We start from the raw sequence: 16,124 nt of genomic DNA on the forward strand, positions 1-16,124 counted from the left end.
AATTCTGATACTATTTTCTTTCAGGGGAATCCATCATTATTGCCTATCCTTACCTTGCTGAGATGATTTTGTAGTTTTATTTTCCGTAGATTGCATTACAAAAATGATACACGTTGCCTTTTATTTTTTAAACACAGTATAATCACATTTAATATACTTTTAAGAAGTCTCTTTCTTCATCCTAGAAATTCGGATATTGTTTCCTAAAAGTCATGCCCATTCTCCTTGACCTCTCACATCCGTGGTTGAAAATGCCCGGACAAAACTTCGAAATATGTGGAAACAAAGACTAAAATGTTGTAATAAATATACTAAAGCAAGACATGCACATCCCGTTGCAGCATAGACTGCATGGGACAGAGTCGTAAGGTTGTTTAATGTAAGTGAGGACACACATTGCTATGAATAAATGTTTATTTATGTAGAGGAATAATGCATTAAGAAATGTTTCTGCCCATGCCCCTGCATAGGGCATCCTTGACCTCCTTGTTCCTTAGGCTGTAAACAACAGGGTTCAGCAGGGGAGCGATGACGGTGTAGGTCACTGACAGAAGGAGGTCTTGTTCTGTAGAGTTTTCTGACTTGGGCTTGAGGTAGGCAATGGAGGCACAGCCATAATGGACAATGACCACAGTGAGGTGGGAAGCACAGGTGACAAACGTCTTCTTCCAGCCCTCAGTTGAGGCAATCTTGAGGATAGTGGAGATGATGAGGACATAGGAGATGAAGACCAGACCCATGGGGACCAGGATGACAAATAAACTGACAACAAAATTGATTATCTCATTGACAGTGGTATTAATACAGGAGAGTTTCATGGCAGGGAGGATGTCACAGAAGAAATGACCAACCACCCTGAGACCAAAAGGTCAGGTAAATATGGATGTTACCTGGACAGCTACCATGGCCAGCCCAATGCTAAAGGCTCCACACACCAGCTGGACACACACCCTCGTGCTCATGATGACCATGTATCTCGGGGGGTTGCAGATGGCCACATAGCGGTCATAGCCCATCACTGTGAGCAAGAAGTAATTGTTGATGGCCAAGGTAACAAAGAAGAACAGTTGGGTAGTACAACCTGCTAGAGAGATTGGCTGGGTCTGGGCTACCAGGCTCGAGAGCATCTGTGGAATGATGACCAGTGTGTACACTCTCTCAGAGCTAGCCAACGTGCTCAGGAAGAAGTACATGGGAGTGTGGAGGTGACGGTCAAAGTGGATGATGGTCACGATGATGGCATTGCCAGCCACGGTTAATGTGTACATGATGAGAAAAACCACAAAGAGAGTGATCTGATGTTTGTAGAATCTGGAGAATCCCAGGAAAACAAACTCTGCTACTTCTGTGAAGTTCTTTCTTTGCATTCTTTAATTGCAATGTCTGAAAGCAATGCAAGAAGTCAACGTCAAGAAATTCTTATCACGATATGAATTCTAGAACAAGGATAGAGCAATGACTGTAGAAAACGCTAAGAAAAAAAGTCAATTTCTCTGCTTTGTAATCAGAAGCGTTCTAGCTCATGTTATATAGCTACTTCACCATCTTCTCCCTTTTCTGTTTGTGCTGTCTTCTTAATCTTCTAGCACTGCTGATACTGTTAAGCCTCTGGCCAAGGAATTGCCAATATGTGACACCACAGCCCATATCTTTTCAAAGTGCCACCACAAATATGCTCTTTTGTAGCACATGGAGGAAGGCATTTTCCTTTACAATATGCATGGCACAGGGGTCCCATCCCATGCCATCCTGTGAAAGTCCACACAGCTTAGACAACAAAATGGGGGTGAGAGAGTTGGACTTACTGAATTAGAACCATTGCTGGATAGCTTCTGGTGACAGTGTAGGGGAACAGAATCAAGGTCAGTGAGAGCTGACCTTTGGGAACACTTCAGTGGGAGCGAAGATGAGGTATTCTGGGCCCAGCCTAGATGGTCTAGGGGAGGCAAACCATTGGCAAAATTGATTTATTGTGAAGGTATTAACAGGGGCTTAAGGTTTGGAGATATGTAAACTAGAGGGAGAAGTGGAAGCTGTTGGAAAAAGAGAGAAGAGAACCAGCAACACAACAGAAAGTTGGACCTCGAATTAAAAAAAAAAATAGCTGATTTATTTTTGACAGAGGGAATTCTAAGAATAAAGAGGTGTACTATTTGATTTAAATTGTTTGCTGAACTATATTGTAATGTAAACTCCCTTGAGAGCCTCAAGAGCCTATGTTTAAAGCTTTTATGTGTATAATTTTCAGTTAGTGGTAGTTAGGAAGTAAAGAGAAGTGGATGATGGCACAGTGCAGAAAAAGGTATCATGTGCAAGGAGTAAAATCCAGACTGAGGAAGAAAAACTACTAGCCTGTAATGACTAGAAGAAATACAAGGCCCCTCCTGCCCTCCCGTCTCCCTTACAAGCACAAACCACTAGCCTGTAATGACTAGAAGAAATACAAGGCCTTCCCCTGCCCTCCTACCCCGTTACAAGCACACACAATATTTGCTAGAAATTTGGTGAGTGGGTCTGGGATTTCCATCATGTATCAAATGATGATTTGAACCATTTTGCTTAAATAACAAATAACACTAACAGGCTGGGGGATTTCGGCACAGTTAGGAAACTGCCACTAGGAATCTAGGAAACACTGTGGGTGTTTTAGAAAATAGTCTATCATGGAAAATGAGGCAAATATTTCGAGTAGAAATGAGTGTGTCACTAAAATTAAAGGAATTTGCCTTAAAAGACCACTGAGATACGAGTTGGATAGGCAAAGATTAAAGAGAGTGACAGTGCAACTCCAAGCAGCCTTTTAGAAAGGATAGGATGGAGCTATCGCTATGTAAATTTAAATTTACTAAAATAAAAGAGAATTAAAAATTCAGTTAGTCGGTCGGGCGCGGTGGCTCAAGCCTGTAATCCCAGCACTTTGGGAGGCCGAGACGGGCGGATTACGAGGTCAGGAGATCGAGACCATCCTCGCTAACCCGGTGAAACCCCGTCTCTACTAAAAAGTACAAAAAACTAGCTGGGCAAGGTGGCGGGCGCCTGTAGTCCCAGCTACTCGGGAGGCTGAGGCAGGAGAATGGCGTGAACCCGGGAGGCAGAGCTCGCAGTGAGCTGAGATCCGGCCACTGCACTCCAACCTGGGTGACAGAGCGAGACGCCGTCTCAAAAAAAAAAAAAAAAAAATCAGTTAGTCACACTAGCCACATTTCAAGTGATAAAAAGCTACATGTGACTAGTGGCTACCACATTGGACAGCTCAGCTGTCAAACATTTTCTTTTGTTGGTAAAAGTTATGCTGGACTGTGCTGTTGTGGTGTCCTGCCATGAACAGACGTGTGGAATACGTTAAATAATAACCACAAAATGAGATATTTAGAAAACAATACTATGATGTGCTGCCATATGGTTAGGAATATTTGCATGTATGTGTGTGTGTGTGTTTGTGGATGTTCATAAATATTTGCATATGTGGGGGAAAAAGCCTGAAAGAATATGAACTTGATATTATCATGAATTAGTTATATTGTGCTGGTGGTGCTATAGGGAACTTTGACTTTTATCATTTCTACAGGGATGATAATGGCTCATTTTAAAATATTTTAAGCATAAAATTATAACTCATAAATAACTTGGAGAAGTCAAGGAGGATGATAACTGAAAACATATATTCAATTGATTAAGAAGGAGGCTACCAATGACCTTATTGGCCACGGCTCTAGTAGAGTCCTGGGCTGGAAAGCCTGATTATGTGGAGTAAACAAAGAAGAATTTTGTTAATGTGTCAGATGAGAACAACAGATCTCTTGTGCCTTTTCCCTTTCCTAATGAGGCTATTGCAATGAATGACAAAACATAGTTAAGGCTATGTTGAACCAGGAAAACTATAGACGTATTTGGAGTAGGGAAGGAGGGAACATACAAAACTGAATTAAATCAGGAGGAGGAAAAATCTTCTGGTATCTTTAATTTAGGAGCTGGAAAGTGTTGCTTTCACCCCAAATCAGTCACTGATTTGTTGTAAAAATGTTTCATGTAAATATAAATTTACTTTCTTGGAGTAAGTTGTGAAGATATAGACACGATGGCTGAGGACTAGATGCAGGGAAACTGGGTCAGGTACATAAGCCCAGGAAAAGAAGTTTATTGCCTATGGTATACATTTGAATTGTATGGAATGGGCAACAAAATAATATCTTAAGATATTCATAAAACTTGGGGAAACAAATGCAAAAATGAAAGGTCAATGTAATATTTGGAAGCAAGAATAGCCCCTTCAAACCAATGTTCTTTCCATGTTGTTTAGTATTTATTTGGAGGAAAGGTGTGTGGTGTGTGAGGGAAAGGTAAAGCCCTGCCATAGGGGAAGCTATCATTTCTCCTGCATGTGGAGCTCAGCTACAGGGGATCTCCCAACACTAGGCTTAGCCCAAACAAACAAACAAACAAATGAGCCCCACAGTGATTGGGCTTTGTCCTGCATAGAGTGCACTTAGTGGCCATCCACACCTCCTAGAGTAGGTGTCATTGCTCGCCCTGGTTTTTCCAAGTGTTCTTCCCAACCACATCACTCTCCCAGAAAGGAGTTCTATTATGTGTTTCACTTCATTTTGCTACCTATCCAACGATGTTTTGGAGTTCCTTTATGATTCAGGGCAATTGCCTGGTTGTCTCATTTTTTAACCTGTCACTTTCTGAGGTGCAGAAGCAATCTAAAATTATTACTGTGAGAAATTATGGCTCAAATGTCAAATACACAGCTGTTACTGTCCCTGGAAGTGAGGAAGGCCCTGGTGAGAGAGACAAGGAAGTCTGAGACACAGGAGGAAATCACATTGTTAGTTCTCCTTGGTCTTCTTGGAGCCTTACACATACAAAATCAGGCAGCAATGTTTAGCTTGGGAAGGGAGAAGAGGTCCCAGAGGGTACCGTGGAGCCAGAGAAATGTGTGGAATGGGTGGGTTGGTCTCACCCATGGAGGTTTGCCAGGGTGAGTTCTCAGTGGTTAGAATGTGTCTCAGTGAACTTAAGGGCTGTGTTACACCAGATGGCTACCCCCACCCCTCTCTCTCTCTCTCTTTTTTTCTACTTGTTGCTTTTTTTGAGTCTCCACCCAGCCAGAAGCAAGTGCAGCTGAGTACAGTAGCAGCAGCCCTTCTACCACCCAAATCTGGGCCTTCTCTGACTGAAACCTAAGGGTGTTTCTGTGGAGGGAACACACCAGTGGATAATCTCAAAAGCACAGTATAGAACAGAAAGAAGCTTTCAAAATGATTTATATATTCCGGAAGGATAAAAACCCTGTGGGAGAGTAAAAATACTGAAATGTGCTCATGCATCAAAATGTTAGTCATGAAGTCAATATTCCTACCAGAGGAAAAAGAAAAATAAAGTGGAGGGGAAAACACAATTTGAAAGTGTAAAGGAAATGCCATTTGCAAGGGGAAGAAATTATTACAACAGCCATGGATGCCCACAAATATTTTGATCTTTATTTATTTTTTTTATTTTTTTTTATTTTTTTTTTTGAGACGGAGTCTCGCTCTGTCGCCCAGGCTGGAGTGCAGTGGCCTGATCTCAGCTCACTGCAAGCTCCGCCTCCCTGGTTCACGCCATTCTCCTGCCTCAGCCTCCCGAGTAGCTGGGACTATAGGCGCCCGCCACCTCGCCCGGCTAGTTTTTTTTTTGTAGTTTTTAGTAGAGACGGGGTTTCACTGTGTTCACCAGGATGGTCTCGATCTCCTGACCTCGTGATCCACCCGTCTCGGCCTCCCAAAGTGCTGGGATTACAGGCTTGAGCCACCGCGCCCAGCCATATTTTGATCTTTATAAGCAAAATTTGATGCTGGAAACAGAATCTGTGTTAAAAAAATTAAAACATGCAGGTAGGCAAAACTTCTATAATTATGTTTTGTGTGTAAAGGAATTACACAATTAAAAAAAAAATAGTGACCTGCCTTTTTGGTAGAGTTTCCATCCCCTCCCTTCCTTTCCCTTATTTTCCTTCCCTTTCCTTTCTTTTTTAAACAAAATAGATCTGAGGAGCCAGGGAAGGAGGAGTCAACATCTTAAGAAGCTGATGATCATGAAAGCTATTTGAATAAATAAGAGAATAATAACTTTTCTTTTGTCTAGAAGCCTTCTCAGACCCAAAAGTGTCCATCTACCTTCTGGAGTCTGTGGAATCTCTGTGTGTTCAGTTTAGAATAATTGTGACTAATTTACAAAAGATCAGTACAATTCTAGGAAATCTGATTATCATTTGTCTGGAAAAATAAATGACAGACTCTTGATGTCTTTAAAAGTTTAGCCTTATTTGATTCTCAGCCTTATTAGATTACTGGGTCACTTACATTTCACTGGACTCTGGCTGAAGCACAGGGTGACAGTCACAGAGTCCCTTTGGCCCTTTTTGCTTTGGCTCTAGAAGAGCTGCCCCCTTAAATTCTGTGATTAGAAAGAGACTCTCAGAGGAGACGTTCTTCTGTCTAGCTCTGGTATCCTGCATCAATTTGTCAAGAGACTTACCATGTCTCCCATGGGTCTGCACAGAGTCAGAATCCAGAAATGAGCTGGAGGATCTCATTACAAGCAGATCACACCAGGAATATTGAGCAAGCTTTGGTCTCACATGGCCTGCTACTTATTTTTCTTCAGGGGAAAAAATAGCTAAACTCAGTTGAAGACATGTTGTCACATGGCGCCATCTTTTCTTCTTTTGAACCTCTGTTAGTGTTTGGTCCTTGGTCAGTTACTATCAGTGAGAATGCACTCATATAAAAGTCAGATATAGTGTCTCTCTTTGTATATAGAAAGAGCTTACATCATTTCTCCTACTAGCAGAGGCCATGCTTTGGTTTGGTTAGGTAAGAATTAGTTTTGGGGGTAGGAACTGAAAATGGAGCATGAGTGCTCATTTTGATTTGTCAGAATATAAAAAGAAGTTAGGGCAGATGATTGAATTTGAGATCATCATCCTCCTCATCATTATAGCTGACAATCACTGAACACTTGCACTGGGACTGAGTGCCAGAACAGGGACTGACCAGGTGTTTTGTATGCATTGTCAGACTGAATCCTCATAGGATCCCCATAAGGATACTGAGAGAAGCTGCTGCAACAGCTGGAGCTCTAGATGAAGTATTTGTCTTTGGCATCCCACCCTCATAGATTATGGGCTTCAGTGAAATATGCCAATAACATTAGATTAGCTTTGCTTCTGGATCCTGTGGTTGTATGTGACATGATGCGGGTGCCTTTACCAGTGCCCAAATCTCTCAAGTTAAACTCAGAAAAGTGGCCACAGCCAGACAAAAATGAGATAGAAAATTCTGGAATACAAATTGGAGTTTAGTTTATATTATAATCAGCTATTTAGTCTTGACAAGACAAGAATTAAAGACAATTCAGGTCATGTTTCATTTTCTCTTCTTTCATTTGAATGGTCTTGGACACCTATTCTTTCTAAATAATGGAAAGTCTCATGAATACCTTAAAGGTCTCTACATTGCATTCCAAATGTGACTATACATTGATCCTATCCAGTGCAGATAAAATATTTTTTTTAAATTTCTACTTCAACTCAAGTCTTAGCTAAGGCATATCCCAAACTAAGAGGCCTCATTGCTTTAATCTCAGAGCTCCACCCAGAGTCTCCCACACAAAACTCACAGAAAACTACCTGCAAGCCTTCTCATCCAGGAAAATTATTTATGGACTTCAGTTAAAACCAGTCCTGAAGCTATGTGGCTAAATGCTCTTACCTGTTTTTCTATAGCCAAAAATAAGAATCAGATCTTTACTTGCGTAAGATAGAGTCAAAAATTGCTTTTCTTATTAGAGATGACTCCTGGTTTTAGCAACTCATTGTACATCTTATGTACTACTTGTTTCCTAGTATCTACCAGCCTTAGTGGCAAGTATGAGAAAGGGGATGATTATCTCTGTAATTGTTAAATCACTACACAACTATGTTCCTGGATTGTTGCGCCTCCAAATCCTTCCATTTTCTTTATAGATTCTGAATTATTCAAGTAGTTTCCTCTGTGACTTTTGCTGCTTTCTTTGCTGTGACAACAACTATATCTGAGAAAAATGCCAAGATGACGTTACCAGAAATTCCATCTTTATTAGTCCGTTCTCATGCTGCTATAAAGAACTGCCCAAGAGTGGGTAATGTATAAAGGAGAGAGATTTAATTGACTCACAGTTCCACAGTGCTGGGGAGGCTTCAGGAAACTTACAATTATGGCAGAAAGGGAAGCAAACACATCCTTCTTCACATGGTGGCAGGAAGGAGGATCGTGGAGCAAGGGGGGAAAAGTCCCATATAAAACCATCAGATCTTGTGAGAACTCACTCACTATTATGAGAACAGCATGAGGGTAGCCACCCCCATGATTCAATTAACTCCCACGGGGTCCCTCACATGACGCATGGGCAGTATGGGAACTACAATTTAAGATGAGATTTTGGTCAGGACACAGCCAAACCGTATCACCATCTCTATTATAAATGATGTTAAAATGGACTCTCTTCAGTTTTGAATGAGCCATCAATATGATAGATATTTCTTTTGGCTGAAGTACAGACAACATAGAAGAAAGGGCTTACATGTAGTCATTTTGGATTCTGTTCAAAAGAGCCATTTTAAGAGGCAGAGGGTTCACAAGAACAAGAAACCTGTCACAAATACTCTATCCTGAGATCTGTGCAAGTAGTTGCAAATGATCACCAAGAATAAATAATATCTTTAACTTAGGGGAAAGTGAGAGGGGGACTATGATATCAACCTGAGATAGAAGAAAGCCTAAACATGTGAGGGATGGATTGCAATACAGGCTGATTATTGTCAGGAGAAACCCACATGTAGTTAACACAGACTTATTCGAATGTAAATTCCAAAATAGCAAGCATCATGATTGTTTTACTCAATATTATATTTTCAGTACCTGGCATTGCCTGGCATATTTTTGAGAAGTTGCTTAATAAATAGTTGAATGAATGGATTATAGCACTTGGAAGTACACTGGTTTCATTTCTAAAACTTGTTTTAGGTTCCTAGGCAAAGGGGTTGTTAAACCAAAACACAATGTTAGTGAACATGATAGAAATATCTGATATGCAAGAATAGACAGACCCTTCTAGTACTCATAGTACAAGTTTATGGAAAGGTGGTTAATGTTAAGAAAGCATAAAGCAAGCCTTAACTCATGACCTGTCAATCAGAAATTAATAATTTCTCATATTGCTAAAATCCCTGTCTACCTAACCAACTCAATGTTCTAAATAAGTTCTACTTGTCTTAGTCCATTTTGTGTTGCTATAAAAGAATATCTGAGACTCAGTGATTTATAAAGAAAAGAGGTTTATTTAGCTCATTGCTCTGCAGGCTGAGAAGTTCAAGATCACGCCTCTGGCTTCTGGTGAGGGGTTTTGTGTTGTATCAAAACATGGTGGAGAAAGTCAAAAGGGAAGTGAACATGTGCAAAGAAAACAAAACCTAAAGGACACCCTGGTTTTATAACAGCTAAATCTGGCAAGAACCAATCTGATCCCACAAGAGTTAATGTACTTTCATAAGAGTGAGAACTCACTCATTGCCGTGAGAACTGCACCAAAACATTCATGAGAGACCCACCCCCATAGCTCAAATGCCTTTCACTAGGACTCACCTTCCAACAACACCATATTGAGAATAAAAGTTCAAGATGAAGTTTGGTGGAGGCAAACAAACCATATCCAAACCATCTTACCACCTCACCAGAAATGAGGTTGAAATGTTCTTATGAAGCCCCTCTGCTCCATTTAAGTACTTCAGCAAGTCTTCACAGGTGCTGTCTGGTCCTCTCTGCTTCTACCCCATTGCCCCATTATGGAGTTTCTAGATTCTATCCTATTTCTTCATATCTGGCTACTGCCTCTGTTCATTCTGGCCAAATGGCCTCATGAGTTTGAAATCATCACATTGGTTACCATCCTGAAACTGTTCTGGATGCTATCTTTCTGATTCCACTGACATCATGCTCTACTTATTATCAGTGAGAAAAGCCTGTCTTATTTCAAATATATATAGCCCGAACTCCCTCTGGGATCCTTGCTTCCCTGGGAATGCAACTCATATCTGTTGATGATGAGCCAGGCACTGTGTTCCATGCTTTCCATAACCATAAAAATAACTACTAGTAATAGCATCTGACAATTATTTTGCAGTGTGATAGTTAGGATGTCACTTGCTCTGCTAACAGTTGTATCTGAAATGTACATGGAAAGTCCATTTCGGAGAGTATTCTGTGTGTATTCTCTGTGTACATTTCAGAGAGTAAGTGGGACCAGGTTATGGAGGGCAATGTCATATTTAGAGGTTTAAATCACGTCCTGTAAGAAGTGTGAATCCATGGAATAATTTCAGACAGCATATTCATGTAAGCAATATTCAGAGTATAACATTTTTTGATGACATCAGGACAGCGTTATGAAAATCAAGCATTGTACAGTCCTACTGAGGTTTTTGAGACATAAAGTTATGTTTGTCTTCATACAAAACTATCCCAGTCTCATACTTTTTTGGTTTTCATTCTGACTTCTAGTTTTATTCTTCCTGTCTCATTACTTGCTGTTAGGTTCTCAACTATTGCTTACTTATTTCATTATAGTTGTCTCCCTGATGCAACCTCAGACATCTTTTTGATCGATTTGTAGCTGGAAAAACAGAAGAATTGTGATTGCAATTCCACACATATTTTGAATCGTTATTAAAATGATTGTTAGTAGCTTTTAAGTATTGCCACTGTCCTGCTCATTGAGTGCCCTGGTTTTGTGATACACCTTTCTAGTTACTTATAGGTTTTCCTCCCCATACTTGGCAATTTGATTGTTCAGGATAATGAAACACCAATTACCAGATAAGTAGCAGATAGATAAGTAGTAGATATAAGATAAAGATATGGGACTATGATAAGCACTAAACAAATGCAGGTAGCATAATACAATATACAGTTTTTAATTCGGCAGACATACAGATAGGGAATTCAAAGAAGAAAGAGCTGCAGGTATAAGATCTAGTATCCAGTTGCTTTGAGCAGATCTCTTAGACGGTCATTTCATTTTCAAGTGATCTTGTTGAGTCAAGACCTCAGACCCACACCAGGGGTTTGATGATGACATATCCTTTGATTTCATAGTTCAGAGCCCGCCAGTCCAGGATATTGGCAGGGACTGGGGTACCCTGATAGGCAGACAGGATCTCTTCTGGGGGCAGTACAGAGTTCCACATGTACAAATCCCCAATCTCTCCCACAAAGGACTGGCTCTTATCAAACTTGCCGCCATAGGAATCCTGCTCCTGCCCCAGGACAATCTTGGGATGAGCTTCCACAGAGTAACCCTGTCGCAGACCCTTTTTCACCAAAGGTGTCCCATTGATCCAAAATTCAGCAATACCTGATGAGGACTCCCAGCTAACACAGATGTGCACTGGAGCCGGGAGCTTTTCAATAACTTTGAATGTAACTTTTTGTCTTCCAATGTAGAGACTATAATCTCCAACTCTTTCTTTATAAACTACTAGCTCATTATCCTTTCCCTGGGTATTGTAGGAGAAGAGGCTGTAGGGACGGGAGAGATCAGTGTAGGCTCGAAAACACAAGGTAAAGTTCTGCAGAGGCTTCTCCAGCTGTGTGATCAAGTTTACATGATCAGTAACAGATTCTCTAGGAAATACAAACACCTTCCCACTGAGGTCTGTGGGATAAAGAGAGAAAGAAAGATAATGACCTTCAGCATAAATGCAGAGAAAAGATGTTTCAGCTTCAACCATTTTCTCACTTTATGATTCTTCATCATTCCTTGACCTCCTTACCTGTGTGAGCAAAGGCTTCCAGGAGGCTGGTGAGGACAGAGACCCAAAGCAGCAGCTTGTTCATATTCCTGGCCTAGGGCTATTATAGCAGGAGCAGTGACCAGGATGAGGGCAGCAGATAACACAGTGGCTGTCCCCCTAGCGTCTGATATTCACGCCCTTAGACTTCAGGCTATTCAGGGTTTATATGCGCTTTGGGTGAGGATAGGGGAGGAAGAACACCAATAATGTGTGAGGGATTTTCCAGGTCTGCCCCCTGGCCCTTACGGTGAAGGAGTGGTGAGGCCCTGAGCTGGAAAATCAATGGGAGTTATTTATTAGAGACAAGTGACGGCTAGAGCTCCAACTCCTGTGACCCAGATTTTATTGCTGGGAAGAGAGTCATTGCAGGGCAGTAGGGTTATGGATGGGATGAGGCGCTGGGCTGGCCATGTCAGCAGAGTCTCTCTCTGCTCTCTGGGCCCCTCTCTCTGATGGCTCTGTGCTCTGCCAGAAGCTCCTGAGCCATGTGGAGTGTATTGCTGAGCTCAACCCTCTCGTGGGCTATGGGAACAAGGCCTTTTCTTTCTTTTATAGTTCTCAAGTTGTCTTCTATTTGTAGGATATTCTAGGATTCTACTTTCTGCTGAAGACCCTAAACAGTGCCTTCACCTTTGCCTAATTCAACATCAAGTAATACATTCAGGCAAAGCTAAGGGGAAAGAGGGACTTGGAGAATAAACTTTCTGTCCCCATGAAGCTTAGTATTTTTCTGCTACTTCTACTCAGCGCTTTTTTTCTTTTGCGTATCATGGTACTTCCTTATCCTAGATCTTTCCATTTCTCATTATTACTTGTTTTTCTGGTTACTTCATACTACCTGCAGAGATGTCAACATCTCCCCAAATTTTTCTCTCCTCTTCTTTGAGTCCTGGGTCATTGAGTGTATATCTAATCCATCTTTGGTGATGACTCCACTAATACTCACATTTATTCACTAATTCTCAGGTACTACACTAGGTGCTAGGGATTCAGTGGTCACTGACTCTTGCACAACCCCAGAGATCTCCATCTTCATTCTTTCTACATCTACTTCATTCTCTCTCTGTACAGTTTATTAACCACCACTCAAACCTTGTCTGCCTCTGAGATATCAAACTGATGTTCTTCTTTCTAGCCACATTATTTCTTTCTCTCTCATCCCTAAATTATATGGCATCTTGTTTCTCATCCTATTGTTTAGCCTCTTATTCACTCTTTCTTCTCTTAGGTCACCCCAGACCTAATCAGCCTTGTCAATGACACAATCACTGCCACCAAGAATACACTTTCTTTATCATTGTTCAAAGTATCCTTCCTATTCTTATCCCTGGGGAGTTTCCATTCATTACTTTTTCTCTAAATGGAAGCCCCGGTTGTGAAGCCTTATCTGGCCTGTTGCACAGTATGGGTTAGTGATAAAGTTGGGATTATGCATCTGTTGACTTTTGAATTAAATAAATATAATTTGCTTGGAAGCCGATGCCATTTGCAATCTGGCTTTAACATGGCTGTATCTCAGAATCTAATCCTATTCTCCAGTCAAACCCCTCTAACTGTTGTTCTTTATACATTCCTGGATTTTCTGATTTCATGACTTCTATTCCTTGCCTTCATTCTGTCTTGAATTTCTCTCTTATTTTTTTCTGTTTCTTAGAATTCCAGCCATTTTTCAACATTAATCTCAAGCTTATTTAGGTGATGGTTATACTAAAAGTCCAGACTTCACCACTATGTTATTGCTGTCTATGTAATAAAACTAAACTTGTATGCCTTGTATTTATACAAAAAATATGAAAAATAGAAAACAGTCTGCTTCATGAAAACTTTTCTAATGTCCCAACTATACGTTATTTTCCCTCTTTTGTACTTCCCATATGGTTAAGATAAAAGACTTTGGGATAGAATTCCAATGTTGCCATTTACTAGTGGCTGGCTATTCTGCAAGTCACTAAACCCCTCTGAACTTTAGTTTCCTTCTCTGCGAAATGAAGATAAAACTATCTACCTCACAGTGTTTCTCTAAAGATAAATGAGATACTATGATACACATAAAGTACATGGAACAGTATCTGAAAGGTTATTATTACCATCATTTTAGAGTCTTTATGGCTGTTACCATTATCTGTCTTGTATTATACCTATTATTGTGTTTATCTCTGATCCCTTCTAGATTGAATCTGGGTATTAGGACTTATTTATATTTAGATCATTGATTTTATCTAACAATTTTTCTTACACATGAAAATAAGCTGTTATATATTGTGGAATCAAAGGACTCAACTTTGAGTGAGGATTTTTTCTTTACAAGAAACAGTTTATTAGCAACAAAAAGTACAATACAATTGAGTAATATGATCAGGTAATGCTGGAAGTAGGAGCAGGAAGGTAACCCTTCTTGAGAACCCAGGGACTATGCAATTCCCTAACATTTCCAGATGTTAATTAATAAGTGCCATAAAACTCAGAGAACACAGGGCTCACCAGATGCTTTTAGTTTTCTTCATAAATAAATAAATAATCATTCTCTTTAACAAAAAATGGTTTGCAAATTAACGTAGATGAGAGTCTTCTCTAATGGGAGATGAGTCCGGGGAACAGGTCTTGGGGATGAGTGACACAGCCTTAGACTCATGGTGAGAGAGCTTGGAGATAAGGGCTTTACGTAGCTGTTGAGGCCAAGTGCCAGGGTTTGTAGTTGAATATAAAAATGTTGTGTTCATACACTGTGAAGAGAAAAGCTTGGTTGGAAGGTAGGATCTATAGTAGAATTGGAAAATGGAGAAAAAGTGGAGTCTGATTCTGTTGTTTAGTTTCCTTCCCTGGAATATGCTTCTCAGGCCTTGGAAGAGAACAGCTTGCACTTCAAGGGTTGTCAAAACGGAAACTGAGAATTCTTTCTATTGCAGAAAGGAAAAGTTCTGATGTCAGGATGTGGGAAAATGAATCCTGGGTCTTCAGAACTGGGAGCAATTCTCACAGTGAGCCAATCCTCACTGTTGCTGGATCCTCTTGGGTGCCTTCCTGCCAGTGAAAGTTCAGGTCAAGGTAGTGGCACCTGTCTGGATGGCTATGGAAGAGTTGAGGGTGGGGAAGAAAAGATACAGTATGTTGAAGAGAAGCAGGTCCACCTGTGTGCCCCAAACAGAGCTGTCTTGGCTACATTAATTGCCCATGTGACAAAGTTTGCCCTTAGAGAGCATAGTGGAAGAAGGCATCGGCAGCAGCAGAAAGAGGATCTGACTCGGAGCTTCAACAAGGCAGAAGTATGAGATATAACTGAAGATCACCTGAGTGATTAAAGAATACCTTAAAGATGCTTTCTGAGACATTAGGTGTTTGTAGAAGACATTAAATCACAGTAACCGATGAGTAGAAGACATTAAATCACAGTAACCAATGGGAATAGGAAGAGACTGAGTAGAACACAGGGTAGAACAAGATTTGTGTTCAGTAAAAAATTATTTGCTGTGTGTTCTGTTAGCTGTAAGGGAATTTGAGAGCATTTAGATGGAAAGAGGCAATGGACGCATGCATCAAGAGTAACTGATTATCACTCTGATATGTGGTTGGATAAAACCAACGATACACAACTTAGACTGATGGCAGGGTCTCATTGTAAAGGCAAAAAAGGACAAAGATGAGAATTTTAAAAATATAGAATATGGAACCATATTTCTGACTGCAAATGATGTGGAAAAACATGGTGCTGCCAGTGCAGATAGGACAATTGAGAGGATGTTCACTTGGAGGAGGTGGAGGGTAGGTGGTAAGCTTGGTTCCTCAATTGTTAAATTTGAAATGATAGTATGACCTACATATAAGAAAGGTCTTGGAGAATTTGAAACATGTGACTGTCACTTGGAATTAGATATACAGGTTTCAGAGGAATCAACATATAAATGATAATGAAACAAAAATGAATTTTGTCTTTCAGTGGAAGAGAGAAGAGAGAAAAGGTCAGGGAGCCAAGCACTGACTTGAGGAAGCATTCACATTCATGGTGTTAGAGACAAGATAAGAATGGCAGGTGGGGAGGGACGTGGGAGACAAAAAATTATGTTTGGCAGAGAGGATGGTGTGTGGTGTCATGGAAACCAAGTCAGTGTAAGTGTCCAGGAAGCAGTATCCAGTGGTATTAAATGCATCAGAGAGATCTAAGTTGAATGTGTGCTGGATTTAGCAATAAAAACTTCATTGGTAACCTTTGAAAGAGCAATTTTCATAAAGTGAGCATGTCAGAAGCCAAGTT

At 40.5% G+C, this 16,124-nt stretch overlaps 2 protein-coding genes across 2 annotated transcripts; both read right to left on the reverse strand.

Annotated features, from left to right (window-relative positions):
- Nucleotides 1–411: 411 nt before the first annotated feature.
- LOC105498145 (putative olfactory receptor 10J6) lies at nucleotides 412–1,766 on the reverse strand. The gene is given in 1 exon segment (XM_011770019.2): nucleotides 412–1,766. A coding segment is annotated over 1 exon segment (930 nt). The 5' UTR covers nucleotides 1,368–1,766; the 3' UTR covers nucleotides 412–437.
- Nucleotides 1,767–10,972: 9,206 nt separating this feature from the next.
- LOC105498144 (amyloid P component, serum) lies at nucleotides 10,973–12,017 on the reverse strand. The gene is made up of 2 exons (XM_011770018.2): nucleotides 11,855–12,017; nucleotides 10,973–11,736 (listed from the first exon to the last, which is right to left on the reverse strand). Exons 1-2 carry the CDS (start codon nucleotides 11,916–11,918, stop codon nucleotides 11,129–11,131), a joined length of 672 nt encoding a protein of 223 aa, XP_011768320.1. The 5' UTR covers nucleotides 11,919–12,017; the 3' UTR covers nucleotides 10,973–11,128.
- Nucleotides 12,018–16,124: the final 4,107 nt, after the last annotated feature.

This window comes from Macaca nemestrina, chromosome 1 (assembly GCF_043159975.1).
Source record: "Macaca nemestrina isolate mMacNem1 chromosome 1, mMacNem.hap1, whole genome shotgun sequence".
Taxonomy (NCBI): Eukaryota; Metazoa; Chordata; class Mammalia; order Primates; family Cercopithecidae; genus Macaca; species Macaca nemestrina.

Coding starts and splice junctions, on each gene's coding strand:
- LOC105498144 (XM_011770018.2), bottom strand. CDS start 11,918: ATGAACAAGCTGCTGCTTTGGGTCTCTGTCCTCACCAGCCTCCTGGAA. Junction 11,737..11,854: donor GGAAGCCTTTGCTCACACAG/GTAAGGAGGTCA, acceptor TTTATCCCACAG/ACCTCAGTGGGAAGGTGTTT.